At 41.9% G+C, this 18,263-nt stretch overlaps 3 protein-coding genes across 8 annotated transcripts; 2 read left to right on the top strand and 1 right to left on the bottom strand.

Annotated features, from left to right (window-relative positions):
* Window positions 1-241: 241 nt before the first annotated feature.
* On the bottom strand, window positions 242-9,142 carry LOC147324997 (endonuclease domain-containing 1 protein-like). Of its 2 annotated transcripts, XM_086299233.1 has the most exons (4): window positions 8,815-9,142; window positions 5,454-6,122; window positions 1,996-4,475; window positions 242-1,195 (listed from the first exon to the last, which is right to left on the bottom strand). In XM_086299233.1, the coding sequence occupies exons 3-4, from the start codon at window positions 2,287-2,289 to the stop codon at window positions 599-601; spliced, it is 891 nt and encodes a 296-aa protein (XP_086155359.1). In that variant the 5' UTR covers window positions 2,290-4,475; window positions 5,454-6,122; window positions 8,815-9,142; the 3' UTR covers window positions 242-598. The 2 variants fall into 2 exon arrangements, with proteins under 2 accessions (XP_086155359.1, XP_086155360.1); XM_086299234.1 differs by lacking the exons at window positions 5,454-6,122; window positions 8,815-9,142 and having other exon boundaries at window positions 1,996-4,279; window positions 4,382-4,395.
* On the top strand, window positions 5,255-6,817 carry aplnr2 (apelin receptor 2). Its single transcript, XM_086299232.1, has one exon. It carries the CDS (start codon window positions 5,298-5,300, stop codon window positions 6,777-6,779), a length of 1,482 nt encoding a protein of 493 aa, XP_086155358.1. The 5' UTR covers window positions 5,255-5,297; the 3' UTR covers window positions 6,780-6,817.
* hdac10 (histone deacetylase 10) lies at window positions 7,628-17,581 on the top strand. Of its 5 annotated transcripts, none has more exons than XM_086299227.1 (21): window positions 7,628-7,928; window positions 8,775-8,899; window positions 10,064-10,198; window positions 10,292-10,388; window positions 10,473-10,570; window positions 10,808-10,912; window positions 11,016-11,084; window positions 11,170-11,296; window positions 11,518-11,583; window positions 11,672-11,731; window positions 11,822-11,911; window positions 12,008-12,114; window positions 12,195-12,262; window positions 12,481-12,724; window positions 12,812-12,902; window positions 13,024-13,109; window positions 13,649-13,705; window positions 13,836-13,917; window positions 16,109-16,297; window positions 16,654-16,813; window positions 16,913-17,581. In XM_086299227.1, the coding sequence occupies exons 1-21, from the start codon at window positions 7,884-7,886 to the stop codon at window positions 16,942-16,944; spliced, it is 2,133 nt and encodes a 710-aa protein (XP_086155353.1). In that variant the 5' UTR covers window positions 7,628-7,883; the 3' UTR covers window positions 16,945-17,581. The 5 variants fall into 5 exon arrangements, with proteins under 5 accessions (XP_086155353.1, XP_086155355.1, XP_086155356.1 ...); XM_086299229.1 differs by lacking the exon at window positions 7,628-7,928 and adding an exon at window positions 8,618-8,636; XM_086299230.1 differs by lacking the exon at window positions 7,628-7,928 and adding an exon at window positions 9,582-9,711 and having other exon boundaries at window positions 8,623-8,899.
* The last annotated feature ends 682 nt before the right edge of the window (window positions 17,582-18,263 follow it).

Here is an 18,263-nt window from a genome sequence, read left to right as displayed (position 1 = left end):
AGCATCCACAGTTGAGATGACCACCTGCTGTCATATGCCAACTGCCAGGATCTGCCCGAAATATCATTCATTCAGTCTCATTCACTGATATAATTCATGGAGTTAATATCGGCTTGTCTGTTTTATGTTATAATACTGTATCATGTGTGACCTCCTGTGTGAAAAAACGAGTAAAGAGACCAGACGCTGAATAAAATGAATAGACAGTCACAAAAAAATAGAGTAGCAGACAGAAAGAGGATTTTATTTTTATATTCTAATTAAATGGCCATAATGTTGTTTCTTTTGTGTGTAGTTCACATTTAATGGTACAGTTTGAAATCCAAATGTCAGAGCAATTAGCAGCGAGTACTTTTCCCAAAATCTAGAAATGCTCTTCTAAGGCTGTAGAACTAGTGCAAACTGAGGTGCAGAGAACTGCTGTAGTTAAGGTGTACGAGAAAATGTAAAACAGCTGGTCTAATCTCTGTCCTGAACAAAAGGCCTACAGAGGCAGGTGTAGTTTTAATTTATAAGGAGCATGGGTTTGCCAGAGATAATGTGAAGATGAACAAACATTTTGATTGTTTTACACACTAATGGAAATGTAATTAATTTTTTAAGACAAATGTGGTGCACCATTAGGAGGCAGGCAGTTGTCATAGAATATCTGGAAAGAGCTGTCAACATAAGTTACTCTCTTCAGGAAATCCTCCAGCTGCTGCACCGTCATCTCTATAACTTTATTATTTTCTCTGTCGTTGAGCCCACGAGATGCAAACGCAGGGAACTTGGAGCGCTCGGAGTACGGAGCATTGTGGTCATAATCAGGGCAACAGTAGGCTGACCACAGGTAGGTAGGGATGCCCACACGGTTGATGTTGTGACGGCGGATTGTGTGGCCTGACGTGGTGACCCCGGTGACCACATAGGCGGTGCCCCTGCAGTAGTTGTTGAGCCTCCTGCGGATAGTGTTCTCGTGTTGTTTCCATGGACCAATGTTGAACTCACGAGCCTGAGGAACCACATTTGTCAACGTGTAGGTGGCTGCTTTGTCGTCAGGGTCGGCCTGGTGCTCGTCTGGATTGAGCTGACCGCGTTCGTAGATCACAGTGTCGGAGTAGTCCTCAAGCACAGCCTGAGCATCCTCAAAACTCCCATGCACATTTTCTGAAGGCAGCTGCTGCATGTCTCTGGGGCCGGACACTGAGGAGAGCTATTAACATGGTCATGTTAAAATTGTAAAATAAACAGGATATTTAGATTTCTTATATATTTATATTATTTATTACCAGCAACAACACTAAATGTGTCATCTTCATTTTATTTAAAGGGTGTGCATTCTGAAAATGGGCTTCACTGATCATTTACAAAAAGATTATTAAAAGGCTGAGATGCTGCTAGTAAAAAGTGTTAGTTCAACTATGTTTATTTTAATATATTTTAACATACATAACCTATACATTTGCACTGATCACAGTGAATTAGCAAAAACAGAACATTCAGGTTGTAATTTTTTGCAGCAACAGCATTTTACTTGATAAAAAAGAACTTTTGACCTTCTGGTAACCTCACAGCAGTGGTAGTAGTGCATTTATTGATAAAACTGGAGTTTCAATTTTCAAACTTTGTGACAAGCACCTAGTGGCAAAAAGTGAAATGATTAGTTGTATTTAAACTGTGGTGAATTACTATTCGTCCATAAGCTCTCATACATATCTGTATCTCAACATATTTGTCATGAATGATATCACGTCATATTGAGAGAAAAAAATGGCATTGGATTGATTATATTGTACAACGGGCATAAAGAGACTTGCAATACAGGTCATTATTTTATATATAACCCTGTTCTGTTGACTACAGCCTATTTACCAGTGCATGAGAATATCAGCAGATATTAGACACACACACACAGACACACACAGAAACAAAATACAGAAACACCACCATTTTTTGGCAGATGGTCAGAACACATTTGAAGGCTCAGACAGCAAAGCTAGCAACCCTGCCTACCTGCGGCTCATACATCCAAGGCACGTCCACTTTCTTGGAGCCGTCTGAGCGCTTGAAGGTGTAGGCAGAATAAATAGGGATGTGGTTGAAGGTGTCGTAGAGGGTTACAAATCGTGGCTTACCCCCATAGAACTGGCAAATCTTTTTAAACGACTGCTCTTGAAGCCCTCGAAGCAGCGTCCCCATATACAAAAATTGCTTACACTCGGATGAAAGGCTTTCCTGCACCTCGCCTCCTACCATCACGACAATCAGAAGACAGATGAAAGCTTGATCTGTTCTGTAGACAGACATGATGAAACATCTATTTCTCCACAGTGCATTTAATCCCCATGAAAGACTCTACCGCTGTGTGCTTTTTGCCTGTCTTGTGGCTCTTTCCATATCAGGCATATTATGCAAATCCTTATCTTGTTCTCCTTTCAGCAGGCAAACGATCCACTACCATGTTTAAAAAGGTACCAATTAACAGGCACAGCAAAGCCGAAAGAACATTTTTCAAGTGGAAGACTTGTAGGCATCCTAAACATATGGTTAGATTTACAAGGATTCTCTATGAAATAAAAGGAGAAATATAGTTTTAAGAAATTGATGACAGTGGTCTGAAATTCAGGCTCATATGCAGCTCTATGCATGAATTTAGGTGAAATGTGAAAAGTGGCATTGCACTTTATTGCACACTTACACGCCTTTTGTAGACTAATGAGTAACTGTTGTAAAAAAAAAAAAACAGTGAAAAAATGGAAAAACAAGTATTTACACTCTGTATCTGGGTAAAATTCTACTTAATCCTACTAAAGTAAAAAAAAACATTTTTATCATCAATATCTAATAATACTCTTTATGTGGGGTCATAATTGTTATATTATTGATTAATTAGAGTCTTTATTGCTTTAATTTTGCAGCTGAAGATGATTGTGTTTATATACTGCTGGACAGCTTGATGACAATACAACATATTTCAGTTATTAGTTTTATTTTTTATGCTGTATTGCATTGAGGGGCATGATAAAATACAAGAATTATACTGACATTTTAGCAAAAATACAAGTAGGTAGACTGAATAAAATCTGAAAACAGATGCAAACTGACCTCTGAGATCAGCACACAACAGCCTACAGTTTTCTTTTCTTTTTACTTGTATTTACTCTGCCTTTCCTTTCTTCTCAGCAGTAAAGTTTTGTGTGCATGTGTGTGTGTTTGCTTGTGTCTGTGTGCATGTGTGTGCTTGTGTGTGTGTGTGTTATAAGAGAAAAGACTGACTGGAATGTTTTTTTGTTTTTTTTTTAGAAACATCTGTTCCCATAGCTACAGGTTAGTGGCAGAATGACCTCTGTGGAAACACGCACTTCCTGTTTATTATCCTAACATCTTCACTATTTACACTGTAATTCCACGCTGACCCCATTCGTCATTATCCCTCCCTCCTTACAATATGTAGGTTTAGACAGGACATTTCCAACTACCTCTTAAAGATAGTCTTTTATCATCTTATAAATTGGAATGATTTTATTATTAAGTCCTAATCATTTATTATTGCATTTCGTAAGCATAACAACTAACAGTGTGAGTCATTGTTTACCATATTCATTATTAGGAAGAAAGTCCAAAAGAGAAAATGCACTTTAAGGATGAGCAGAATGAAGATAAATAAGTCCATAAAACGAATACATTTCTTGGACTAAACTGACTTTGTTACTTCGATCAAAGTGTCTTACTCCTTTGAATATAACTGATAATGCTGTTTGTACAGCTGAAATTGAGAAAGGATCTCAGAATCCATGCTGAGCATGATTTTAATGGACTTTTTAGCAGCTTCCATAAGACATGAGACAACACAGCTGTGGGTTTGGATGTACTTTCACATGGAAATTCTTATTTCTGTCCCAGTTTACACTGGGTAGGGATCAATGGCTTGAAGGCCTTTTCATTGTATTCATGAAGGCTGCCTCTATTCTGATATTGTAGTCTGACTATGAATGTGAGGGCTGTTATTTGCTCTCAGTGTGGGTAGCCGCATTTGACCACTGAGAGCAAATGTGAGACCCCCGACAACAAAGAGGGTGCTTGTGTTTGCACGTATTTGTGTACTATAGGTGCATTTGGATCTGTTTGTGTCTTTGCATGGAGAATACGAGCAGTATAGGAGACGGAGGACTCTGTTTGTGTATCTCGAGTTTGTGGGGGGAAGGATGAGTGGAGTTATTGTGTCTCTTGGGAGGTGAGTATGTTTGTGTTGGGGGGGTTGATGCTTGCAGGTCTTGTTACTTTCTGCTGGGGTGGTCTAGTTTGGAGAATGGGAGAAAGGAGGGTTCTGGGTTTTAGTTTACTTGTGTGTGTGTTTAGGCGACACTGGTGTATATTTAGACTTAAGAGAAACACTCACCTTCTTCAGTTGTTACAGAAGCTGAGATAGAGAGAGAGACAGAAGAAAACCCAGACTGGAAGTTCAGCAGGAGAAGATGGGATGATGCTGATTTCTGTATAACAATCAGAATCAGAATCAGAATCAGAATACTTTATTGATCCCTGGGGGAAATTATTTTTTGTTACAGTGCTCCATTTTAAACAACTATCGTACCATGGTTGTAAGCACCTGTGAATTGGTTTTATCCAAGGTAATAAAGCAAGTATAAGGTAAGCGTCTTCATCAAAATCCTCTCTTATTTCACATAGTCAAGATAAAAAATGTATTTATAAAACACGCCAGTTGGAGAGAGCTTTATGCAGATTTTCAGAATTCACTTTCAGAATTGAACGTGAAAGCAGAAAGCTATAAATGTTTACTCAGTTAAATCATGTTTTGTCATCACAGTGAAAGTGCTCATGGTCCTAGAAATTCCTTACTTAAGGTTTTAGTGTGCACTGTTGCAGTCTTGATTCTGTTTGTTGTCTTGTATGAGTTTTAAATTATGTTAAAATTGCCTAAAATTGTTTGTCTAAGTGTTTAAATTGCTGTATAGAAAAAAGTGAGGTCCTCATGATCCTTAATATATTTTCGGGAGAAGCATGAGCATGGAAAAAACATAAATTTACATAATCCCAAAAATGAGTGTAGCTAAAGTTTTTAAAATCTATTTGTATCTTTCACTGAATTTCCAGACCATCAAAATCAACAGATGTGAACTGGAGGCTTATCCACTCCTGGAATTTGGACCTCTTCACCTAAAACCATTCCTCCAGTGCAGGAATCTTGTCTCTTCACATCTAGATATTATGCTGTTTTGGCTACAGTATTTCAAAACTCCAGTGGATTTTAATGCCAAAACCTTTTCGATAAAAAACCAAGTATATACAGAGTGATGTCAGAACCAGCTTATCTCGCCTCCCCTGCTCCTACCAACCCCCCTCTCTGTGACTACAGTGACTGGTCTCCCTCGTTTTTCATCATCCCATCTGTCTACCTGCTAGCATTTCTGGTTGGTTGTCCTGGCAACAGCCTGGTGCTTTGGGCCTACCTGGACCGAGTGAAGGGGAGGAGGAGAAGGGACCGAAAGCCAGCAGAAGATGGCCAGTTCTGCTGCAGCAACATTTTTAGAAGCAGTCAGCAGCACATTAACAACACTGGCAAATTTCAAAGTTCAAACTGTGGATTTTCCTCCAGGCAAAGCTACAGAACATCCTCCCATTCCTCCACCTCATCCTCTTGCTCTCCCTCCATCTCCCGTCCCTCTTGCTCGCTGACTGACTCTCTGATTGCCAGTTTAGCTTTAGCTGACCTTTGTTTCCTTGTGACTCTTCCTCTTTGGGCCGTCTACACAGCGATGGGCTACCACTGGCCTTTTGGGCAACCTCTCTGCCAGATTAGCAGCTTCCTCACAGCTCTGAACATGTATGCCAGCGTGTTCAGCCTGAGCATGCTAAGTGTGGAGCGCTACTGGGTTCTGACTAGGCACCGGCACTCCAGCCACCATGCACCAAGGAGCTGCCCCAGCAAGGCTTTGTGGATACTTGGAGGGATGTGGGTGCTGGCGGGAATACTGGCACTTCCCGGTTTGCTGCTGCGCTCTGTCCGGGAGGTGGAGCTTGACCCTGAATATGAGGACGACTGGCAGCTGGAACCCGCTGATTCCAGGTCTGTCTTCCTTTCTTGCCAGATGGATTACTCCATGCTGACTGGAGCAGAGCTGGAGGAGGAAGAAAAAAACAGGACAGAGATGTGGTGGGCTGCTGCATTAAGTATTAAATCAACTCTTATTGGCTTCCTGCTTCCTTTTGTCATCTTATTGGTCTGCTACTGCTCACTGGTCCAACTACTCAGCAGACATTTCGGACGGGGCCCTCGTCCTGACCGTAGACGGCAGCGTAGACTCCTCAGGGTCATTGTCACGTTAGTGATGGCATTCTTCCTGTGCTGGCTGCCTCTCCATGTCAATAAAACTGTGTCCCTGCTGCTTGAGTTTGGATTTGTCCCATACTCCTGCTCTTTAGATCAGATATTATTGGCTGCTCATCCATATGTCACCTGTTTAGCCTACCTCAACTCCTGCCTGAACCCTCTCCTCTACGCTGCCTGTGACCCATCATTTAGGAAGAGATGCAAAGGAGCTTTCCTCGTGTTGTGCAGGATGAAAAGAAAAGGAGCAAAGGGAAAGGAAGAGCACGAAGCTGAAGGAGTTGAAGAGAAAGGGGAGCAGAGCTCAGCTTTTCCCATGAGGACACAGGAAGAAACAGCAGACAGGACAGAGGAGGAACAGGAGGGGGGAGTTAGGGAGATGGGTGTTGCCACACCTGAAGAACTCAAGAAGTCAAGATATCAGGGTGCAATGTTTTCTGACAATTAAGTAACGCTAACCCTATGTAATGAACAGTGAAAATAAAATGGAATGCATGACATTGTGTACGTATGTCAGTATTTTCAAAATAAATATTATCATCAGAAGAAGGCATGCAATATATATTCTGGTTTCTGATGCTTTGTTTCACACAGGAAAAATTCCACCCATTCCATTAAGATTCCATGCAAAACATCCTCTCCGGTCAAATCAAATCTTCTCATGTAACATGAACTGTTTCCATATTTTGCACTCCTGTATATCTTGAATTATTTGTTGATTTTTGTTAAACTGTTTTTATTATTCATTATTAAAATGATGTCAGGAAGTAATGTAAAGAATTTTTTTTTCATTTGTTGCAAAGTTTCTGTTGTGATATTTTGATACCATGGTAGCATTTACAGGATATTGTTTTATAGTGATATTATACAGGAAAACTGTTACTCATTAAGGCCCATTTACTAGTTGTTTTTCTCTTTCTCTGTGACCCAAGAATTAATGTGTAAGAATCACAGGATGGTACCTCAAGGTCGAAAATACCACAGAGATCACTTCCTTACTCCCATCCTCCCTTCTTTATCTCTTAGAAAAAGGCTTGTTAAAGGCCAGGTGGTTTGTTTCAGAATTCACTAATGAAAGAACTCTGTGTTCTATGTCTAGGAGTGTATTTCGCTGGGATAATCATAAATTGTAGCTGAACTGATAAACTATACAAAGGATACTTCTTTGCTCAGAGGGCAGGAAGACGCTTCCTTATTTGGTCTGTACCGGTTTGAACTGAGAATCTGCTGACACACGAACCTTTTTCCTCTATATAAACTGTTGTATGATGAATAAACCTTTGAGTTGGTTTGGGAAGGCAACCTGAAGCAGTCTGTGTTTCCTTGTTCTCCCAAGCTACTCCCGACGTCGTAACTAACCTGCTGAACGGCATACCTGAGTGTTACTTTGAATAATTTTGAATCTTATAGGGTAAAGACAAAACTCTGCTTATAGGTGCCCACGCCTCGGAGGAAACCCGATCCACGGATGACCCGGGACGGAGATTTCTTTCAGTTTCCTTTGAAAAAAATAAAAGATTTATAATCCCTTTATGAAGAACACTGACTTTAAATGGGCAAGTACAGCGTCCTACCAGGAGGCACACTTTTCACACAGGTATAATGTTCACTTTTTTATGAAGCTACTTCAAATTTTAGAGCTTACCTCTTCAGTGCTGTTGTTACATTCGCTTCTCTAAAGTGTTTCGAATACTCTGGCCCCTCCATTTGTATCAGTAGCAGTACAATGGGACATCATTTAACACCTCAAACAGCAGTCTCCAAAACAGTCATACAGCTCAAACAAGACATGTCATGAATAACTGATTTAAATACTAAGGAAGCCACAGGAAGTTTGAACCTCCATGTACCTTAAAAAAATCAACACAAAAATATAAAGTGTAAGTGCAGTGAGGTAGATCTTCAATAGTAAAAAGATAATATAGGTCCAAGGATATACAGGATACAGTACTAATAATATTGTTAATTTGTATTTATTTTTTCATATATTGTATGTTTAACAATGAGTTAAAGTTAAGGATAAAGTTCTGCCTTTGTGGTTTGTATCCAAATAAGACTAATCAACCATGCCCAAACTAAGAAATTAAGAATCTGACTTTAGTTCAAATTTAATGAATTTCTTGTAAATGACCCAAGATACCCCAGCACTGATACTATCCGGTGATTCTGTCACTTTGGGTATCAGTGGGACAGATAATGAACGACGAGTATCGAACCCCGCCCAGCAGGTGGCGCTGCTGCGCTAGTGAACTGTGTGAAAACCAACATAAAACTCATAGAAGATCATATGCGTCGATGAATAACTGTAAACAGTCACTGAATTTTGGTATTATACTGGTATTCGTTTATATGTTGCATAAAAATCTGCCAATGTTGGATCAAAATTAATTAGTCGGCGGTTCATTTTAAACTTACTTCGTGTCCTTTTGGAAACTGTCTGCAGAAACGTCGCTACTCTCATAGTGAGGGTCGCAGTTACTTACCTATTCTTACCCGAGGAATAACGAAGATGGGAACAGCGCTGATTTATGATGACGAGATGACCAAGTACAAACTGCTCTGGGTTGAGTGAGTAGTAAATCCATGTTTACGTTTATAAAGCTTACGTGGCTAAAAAGAAAAATCTTCAAATGTCTTTTCTGCAAATGTCTGTAGCTTAACATGCCTAAAGTATATCAAGGAGTAAATATTTCATACTGTAATTTCACTGAACGGGTAACTTCATCAAATAAGTTATTAGTTTTCTCCCATTACTAAACACTGGCTAAAATGTGTGATCTGTCAGAAGTCATGGGAACCTAAGTTGTTCCTTGTTGCTGGCACGGTTAGTTAGAGAAGACACCCGTTTTGGTTATTACGGTTGCACTTTGTTCGGTCACGTTTAGTCAGGTCGGGGATTTTCAGTGTACACCCACCCGGCCCGCTATAGCTGCTACACCACCTGTTTAAAAACGTTGCGAAATAGTTTTTGTTTTCTTTTGGACTAATTGAGGTCTACGTATGGTTTAACTTTCGCAGTTAAAAAATGAGTAAATGCATTTGTGATATTTATTATGTTTGTGACTCTTAGATGCCAAAATGTGCCGAAAATACTCTAAAGTTTAAGACTCATGCTTTTATTTTGGAAAGACAACGAGCTTTGACCGCCAGCTTTTGTCTATTTGCAGTTCTACTGCTGAAATAAATGTCTTTGTCTGAACCGTGCCATGTTGCTGGGTTTATTCTCTTTGTTTTTGGCTGCTCTCTTTAGGGGTCGCCACATCTCCCTCAATTTCACCCTATCCTAGCATCCTCCTCTGATATACCAACCCTTTACATGTCCTCCTTCACTACATCTATGAACATCTGAATTAACAGCTTCAGCTCTGTCATCATCAAAGGCAGGTCTCACTACCATCTTGTAAACCTTCCCTTTCACTCTTGCTGCAATTCTTTTGCCACAAATCACCCCTGACATTCATCTGCACCCTCTCCACCTGTGTGCACTCTCTTATTCACCTCTCTCCTGCACAGTCTGTTGCTTTGGTTATCTCCTTTACAAAGTCATATTTAGCAAAATGCTGTTTTCCATATCTAACTTCTACAGAGTTCATTTGGCATGTCTCACTGTGTCTTTTATATATTTCTTGTTTTTATATAAGAGCTGAAAGAAATAGAATAGTAAAATGGATCAGTGTCATGTTTATTTTCTAATTAACAAATATTCATTAAGTGTGTAATGTTTTCCTGCAGTCCAGTTTGTAAGATTGAGGTGCCTGAGCGTCTGACTGTGAGTCATGAGACTTTGGTCAGGACTGGCCTGGCTGATCGCTGCGTCTCCGTACCTGTCCGTGAGGCCACGGACGCAGAAATTCTTCTGGCTCACAGGTCATCTTATCTAACTCCTGTCATGAAGGTATGATATAGTTTAGATATTTGTTTCAGTTCACTGAGCTGTGTTTACTTTGCTCCTCTCAACAGTGAGGAATACCTGGAGGCGGTGAAGAAGACTCCTTACATGAGTCTGGAGGACCTTATGGAGTTCACTCGTCAGTACGGTGATGTCTACTTCCACCCAGTAAGTCTCCCGCTTAACAGCCGCTTAACAGGAACAGAAAATCTGTATCTGACATCCTCTTCTGTATGTCATTTACCATCCTAGAACATCTACCACTGTGCCAAGCTTGCTGCTGGTGCTGCACTGCAGCTGGTAGACAGTGTTATGACAGGGAAGGTGAGGAATGGCATGGCTTTAGTCAGGTGAGGCTGAGATACAGCAGTTCTGATATGCACTCATGGCTTGTTCAGTATTAGTGCCTTTGTTTTGTCCATTATTGATGAGTTAATAGGAATGTAAATATTAAGTCTTTACATTTACATTCATATTTTTACTAGTTTGTTAGTGATTAACTTTTTAGTAGTTAATGGGCAAAGTGGGCAACAACAAGTGTAAAATCTTATTTTTTTACATAACTGCTTCTTTTTTATTATTAATAGACCACCAGGACACCACAGTATGCGCAGTGCTGCTAATGGATTCTGTGTGTTCAACAATGTGGCTATAGCGGCTCAATATGCTAAGCAGAAATATGGAGTCCAAAGGTAATGTGACTTTTAGTCTTTATGCTTATTCTGGTAATCATTAAGGATTTTAACGATCCACAAATCCACAGCTGTATGTATTCACCTCAGATTTTGTCTTCAGGGTGTTGATAGTTGACTGGGATATACATCACGGTCAGGGGGTGCAGTATTGCTTTGAGGATGATCCCAGGTGAGTCTTTGATAAAGGAGAAGCAGATGTTGTCTGCTTGCGTTTCAAATTCTGCTCACTGTGTTTGTTGTTTTCCTTTTCACAGCGTGCTCTACTTCTCTTGGCACCGCTATGAGCATCAGAAATTCTGGCCTCATCTGAGAGATTCTGACTACGACATTGTTGGCAAAGAGAAAGGGGCAGGATTCAATATAAATGTACCATGGAACAAGGTCAGAAATACTGCACACTTATGGTTTCATTATGGGGGTTTTTTCTATTTGCTTCTTGCTTTATCTTAAGCCTAGTTCACAGTGTCACATAATGCCACCACCAGTGAGGTTATGTTTGTGGTAGTGTGTACATGCATGCTATTTGCTTTCCTGATTGTGTGTGTACAAGCTGTATGTGTGTTTTATTCTTTTACTGAAAAGACCTCATCATGATATTTCAGGTGGGCATGGAAAATGGTGACTATCTGTCAGTCTTCTGTCACGTTCTTCTGCCAGTTGCATATGAGGTGAGCCATTCCAAAAATTACCTTTTTCCTACCTAAAGGCAGGTGATCTATAAAATGTTTGGTTCAAGCATACAACTGTTTTTGATAGTTTTGCCCAGACTTAGTCTTGGTGTGTGCGGGATTTGACTCAGCCATCGGTGACCCAGAGGTATGACATATTTATTAATGTCATTATCTAATTACATGCATGCACTATAAACCTCTGCATCCACTCGCTTACTGTTATACTTACATTTAGGGTGAGATGTGTGCCACTCCAGATGTCTTTGCCCATCTGACTCACCTGCTGATGAACCTAGCAGGAGGAAAACTGTGTGCTGTGCTGGAGGTCAGGCCGCCCAGCCTATACAGCTAAAACATGGAAACAAGAAAACAGCCTGTTAATGTTCTGTTGTCTGGGAACTTGTGTTTTTGTGTTTTCCAGGGGGGATACAACTTGACTTCCCTCGTCCAATCTGTGTGTCAGACAGTCCAGACATTGCTTGGAGATCCTGTGCCGAGACCTGCAAGCCTCAAAAGTCCCTGTATAAGGTGTGCATCACAATCAGTCAAATTTGTGTCTCAAAGTTTGTGTGTTTTATAACTGCAGCAATTTAATTCTTCTTTTTCAGTGCACTTGAATCTCTTCAGTGTGTCCGATCAGCTCATAAGGCCTACTGGTCGTGCCTCAAACACGCAGGTAACCATAACAGAGCCTTTAGCAGAGCCTTTAAGGGACCTGAGGCTGCAGGAGTCTGATAACCTCATTTCTTTCTAACTTGTTTCCATCCTCAGTCAAACTGAGTGATGTAGCATCACTTAGCTGAGGGTTTGCTAGCTGTATTTCACGTTTACGTCCGTTTGAACTTCTCATCACTATAAAAGACATGGTCTCAAAACAGTTACTCCCTTCTTCAGCTGATCTGCCCGCCTCCACCATCAGCACCAGACAGATTAAATTAGGAGAAGGAGAAGAAACGACAGAGAAGGGAGAAGAAGAAGAAAAGGACGCGGAGGAAAAGGTGTGGCCTGAACCTCCAAAACGCGTCACTCCTCCAGTATGTGCTGCTTTAGTGCTCCCTGATGACGTGGCTTGCCCGGAGGGATGCGAATGCTTCAGCTTCTCAGAGGATCTTGACCCACTCTTAGCCAGCAAGTTAAGGTATGGATAAGTGGGTTGTTGTGGCTCATTTCAGTTCATGGTTTTCACCGTAACTGGGTTTGAAATCTTTTTTTTCTCTAAAACAAGGGAGAGTTTCCTCAGAGACGCAGATGACAGTACTGCTTTTATAACCCTCTCCACTCTTATAGCCCTGACAGAGAAAATGGAGAAGAATGAGGTAAAGCCATAATGTTGTTTGTTTCTTTTATGTGAGTGCTATTATGATATCATGTCTTGTAAATACAGTTTGTGCTTTGCTGAGCTGCCTACATGATATAATTTTAATTCCCGGCTCTCAGATCTGCAGTGGCCTTGCACTGGTCCCTGACGTTACCAAGGCGATGACAAGCATTGTCCAGCACGTTACAACTGTTCTCAGCAACCGGTATAACAACCTCGACTTAATCAAATCTTACACCTTCTGCTCTTTTTAAATATCAGCTAGAGATTAAAAATGATTAGAAATATTCTTACAGGAAACACACACATACACAGAATATGCTTGGTCACTTTGCAAAGGAAATGCAGTCTAAACTATTGTAGCTCAGATTTGCACCTACAGCAAATTTAGAATCACCACTTAACCTAAATCCATGCATATCTGGGAGTTATTTGGAACTAATATTTTTATGTACTTTTTAGTGAAATAATCTAAATAAAATATCATTATCTTTCTCGTGTTGTGAACAAGTGAAGTCATTTTATTTATACAGACAGATTTTAGGACGTAACTGCAAAATTAGTAAAAAAATATCACTTGGAAGTGAAGATACTTGCAAAGCACAACTATGGCACAACTACAGAGGTGCAAGTTAACATGATAAATATAGCCTACTAAATATACCGCTGGAGTGCGCTTGTATATTGAAGTTTTATTAGCAAGATTGCAATCTGCTTTGTTAAAACTTGTCTTTATATATGCAGCGTTTTGGTCGTCTGTGTGGGTGACGGGAATGTCCCAAGCCATATTACAGAAGACAGGCGAGTATCATTTATGCTCTCTGTTTTAGTCTTAGTAAAACCAAACTCTAAGGCACAATTGATGCAATAAAACACACTATTTGTCCATAACGGCGAGGACAGCATGCTGAAAAAGTCTTTCTGTTTTCAGGGAAACACTTGTGGTGCAGATGGGCAGTGCACAGACTGAGGAACAGAGCTGCAAATATTACATTCGTGTGTGTCTGAAGAAGGTACTGCTCCTTGCTTTGTAATCACATTTAATATTTGCCAGAAATATACACTCACACATCTCGCTAGTGTTACACCCCGGCCTAGGCAACCGGGGTGCAACGCAGAAAAATAAAAAAAAGGAAAATAAAAATAATCCCAAAACGAGATTTAAAGCAAAACACCACATTTATTTACATCACCAAACACCAGACGTCAAACTATTTACAACGGGGGGGAGATCGCGACCATGACATACAGAAACACAGGGCTTAAATACATAGAAGGAGCAATTAGGGAATGGACCACATGAGGGAAACACAGCTGGGGCAAATTAGACCTGACGAGACAAGGAAACGTAAACTGAACACACTAAAATAACACAGACTTTCAAAGTAAAACAGGAAACACATGACAGTCACGCAAAAGCAACACACCGACAACACCAAAACGTAACAGTTCCCCCCACCCAAAAATCAAACATGTAACCCCAAGTGAAATGTTTGATCAAAAGCGGATGAAGGCTGGTGGAGGCTGGAGCGGTCCCACTGACCCTCCAGCAGACGACGAAGGCTGGAGCGGTCCCTCGGACCCTCCAGCGAAGGCAGACGAAGCTGATGGAGGCTGGAGCGGTCCCACTGACCCTCCAGCAAACGACGAAGGCTGGAGCGGTCCCTCGGACCCTCCAGCGAAGGCGGATGAAGGCTGGAGCGGTCCCACGGACCCTCCAGCGACGACAAAGGCTGGGGCGGTCCCACGGACCCTCCAGCGACGACAAAGGCTGGGGCGGTCCCACGGACCCTCCAGCAGACGACGAAGGCTGGTGCGGTCCCCCCGGACCCTCCAGCAGAGGCGGATGAAGGCTGGAGCGGTCCCTCGGACGCTCCAGCGAAGGCGGATGAGCAGCCCACCAGCTGCACACATGGACCCGCAGCCCACCAGCTGCACACACGGACCCGCAGCCCACCAGCTGCACACACGGACACGCAGCCCACCAGCTGCACACACGGACACGCAGCCCACCAGCTGCACACACGGACACGCAGCCCACCAGCTGCACACACGGACACGCAGCCCACCAGCTGCAGAAGGCTGGAGCGGTCCCTCGGATCCTCCAGCGAAGGCGGATGAAGGCTGGAGCGGTCCCTCGGATCCTCCAGCGAAGGCGGATGAAGGCTGGAGCGGTCCCACGGACCCTCCAGCAGACGACGAAGGCTGAGGCGGTCCCTCGGACCCCCCAGCGAAGGCAAATGAAGACTGAAGCGGTCCCACGGACCCTCCAGCGGAGGCAGATGAAACTGATGGAGGCCGGAGCGGTCCCCCTGACCCTCCAGCAGACGACGAAGGCTGGAGCGGTCCCTCGGACCCTCCAGCGAAGGCGGATGAAGGCAGACGAAGCTGATGGAGGCTGGAGCGGTCCCACGGACCCTCCAGCAGACGACGAAGGCTGGTGCGGTCCCCCGGACCTTCCAGCAGAGGCGGATGAAGGCTGGAGTGGTCCCTCGGACCCTTCAGCGAAGGCGAATGAAGGCTGGAGCGGTCCCACGGACCCTCCAGCAGACGACAAAGGCTGGGGCGGTCCCCGGACCCCCCAGCGAAGGCAATCCCGGACGAGCCCCCATATGTTACACCCCGGCCTAGGCAACCGGGGTGCAACGCAGAAAAATAAAAAAAAGGAAAATAAAAATAATCCCAAAACGAGATTTAAAGCAAAACACCACATTTATTTACATCACCAAACACCAGACGTCAAACTATTTACAACGGGGGGGAGATCGCGACCATGACATACAGAAACACAGGGCTTAAATACATAGAAGGAGCAATTAGGGAATGGACCACATGAGGGAAACACAGCTGGGGCAAATTAGACCTGACGAGACAAGGAAACGTAAACTGAACACACTAAAATAACACAGACTTTCAAAGTAAAACAGGAAACACATGACAGTCACGCAAAAGCAACACACCGACAACACCAAAACGTAACACTAGTCAGCATTAGCCCCCTTTCCTTTAAAACTGCATCATTAAATATTCAGAGTTTCTGAATTATTACACAGTTGCTAAGGATTTCTGGACAGAAACCTTTATGATACAGCTCTTAAAGGCGACTGAGATGTATTTTTCTGCATAGACAATTTGAGTAGGTTTTTTTTTTTTTTGCTTTTGTTTTTTAAATGTGTTTAAATGCATTTGTTTGTTCACCCACAGGGCTGCAGTGACACGTCAGGGTTCACACAGGCTGTGTTTGGCCTCCTCCTGCCCCTTGGGTATGAATACGACCCCGGTCTTGTTGTGTTGGTTCGAATGCCAGATAGTGGAGTCAGTGACAGTTTGTGGCAACAACTAATTGGCCTACTGCAGAGCTTTGCACTTGGACATACACTGGTGGTACTACAGGTAAGAGTGCTGGGGAAGATTTCATAAAGGCACACTAGATGTCTTCAATAATGTAGAGCTGCCAGGCAGGAGCTCTGGAGATATATGGTTGGATGGATGTAGTGAAGGAGTCTTTGATGAAGGTAGTGGAGGATATACAAAGTGTTGGTGTGACAAAAGAGGATGATAGGGATAGGGTGATATGGAGGCAGACGATCTACTCTGACAACCCCTAAAGGGAGCAGCTGAAAGAAGAAGACAGTAGATGTCCTCTAATTTTGCTATATTGTGAAACCTTAAGAAGCATTTTAAGAGGAGTTGGCAGCATGTTTGCATACTTAGTGTTCAGTATTAATTCATTTACTTCTTAATTTCAGGAGGAGGAGAAGGCGCTTATCGGACTCACAGCATCCTCCCTCCTCGGTAACCCAGCCGCCTCTCTGAAGCAACTTCAAGCCCCGCTAACAGAAGACACGGAGGCCATAGAGAAGCTGAGACACAGGCTGCAGGCAGACTGGAAATTCCTTCAGACCACAGGTGAGTGCAGCAGCATCACATTTGAAATCAACATAAATATCCACAGATCTTAGAATAACTGCTACTGTATTAACGGGACTTTCTGTCTTCTAAAAACAGCACCACAAACTCAAAGAAGTGATGAAGACTGAGGATGGAGGGTGTCATGGACTTTTTGATACTTTATTTTTGGTAAATTATGACAGCAGTTGTCCTGCTGCTTAGAAATTATGCATGTGTTATAATATTCATTCAAGCAATATCACAATCAACGCCAGCTTTTGCCGTCTCATAAAAAAAAATCTATTCAATGACTTAAACAGTGTTTAAGTTATTTGGTAAGCTGGATTAACCTGTACTGTTGTATCAGCGTATGAGCGTTATCAGCCTTGTTGACTAAACAAAGATGATGACGTTTACAGATCTGCAGCTGACATTTATCTCTTTTGTCACAACAGTTTTCTGCTGGTTACATTTGGATTTTTTGAATTTTCATTTCTTTTATCAGGAAGTTCCACTTGGATCAAAATCAGTTTCACAGGAGACCTAGCCAAGTGCAAAGAGCTAATGAATTTTACAGCAATATAAAAATTATTTAAGCAATCACTGATCAAAATAGTTATACTTTCTTTTTTTTGTGCCATTCACATGATTGAATAGTTGACTGATTTTTGCTGTAAATTGAAATGTTGTGTCTTGTATAGCACACGTCATGTAATTTAACATGAAGTTTTCATAAGCAACTTTGATATTCTCTGTAATAAATGTTACATTTGTAAAAGAAAAAAATGGCTGCCAAATAGTTTTTTTGTTTTTTTGCTTTTGTACTTTTTCGCCCCAAGGTATCAGTATTGTGGTTTGAACATCGGCATTGTATTGCTATCTTTCCTCACAGAGGTGTTGTTGACCACCAGGGAAGCTGTTTGAGTAGGCTTGCATGCACACTCTCAACCTTTGAGGGCACATTTAACAGTTTTTAGAGCCTTTCAGTCTTCATTCATTCAAGTAAGGAGACCTCTTTTCTGCTGGTCTATATATGTGTCGGCCCTGCAGTCCACTGGTGACAGGTCCAGGGTGTAGCCCTCTTTTGCTGGGTGACAGCTGGGAAAGACGTCAGCCTCCTCATGATCCAGAGTTAGATACAAACAGATGGGAAAGCTGACAGATAAATCACACTAACTATACAGTTCAAAGGTTTGGCATTGATCATAGAAAGGCAGATCTTATATATTGTATTTTAATGTAATTTTTCACCACATTTTACAAGCATAAATCTAGAATCTAACTTTTTATATTTACTTTAAGGTTATGTGTCTCCCCGTTCCTTTTTTCCTGTTGTAACAGCTGTGAAAGGTGATGTTCTGAAATGATCTCTGCATATCTTTGAATTCAGAGATCACCACAATTCTTTGTAAGCCGTGTTTCTTGTGAGACTCACAACAGAAGACTTTTGAGCCTCTCATCATGTGAG

This window comes from Aulonocara sp. 'chitande type north' Nkhata Bay, linkage group LG7 (genome assembly GCF_057382095.1).
Source record: "Aulonocara sp. 'chitande type north' Nkhata Bay isolate Kocher_YH1m ecotype deep benthic linkage group LG7, A_spYH_male_GT1.1, whole genome shotgun sequence".
Taxonomy (NCBI): Eukaryota; Metazoa; Chordata; class Actinopteri; order Cichliformes; family Cichlidae; genus Aulonocara; species Aulonocara sp. 'chitande type north' Nkhata Bay.
The sequence above is the reverse complement of the archived record's forward strand: the minus strand, read 5'-3'. Positions and strand labels throughout refer to the sequence as shown.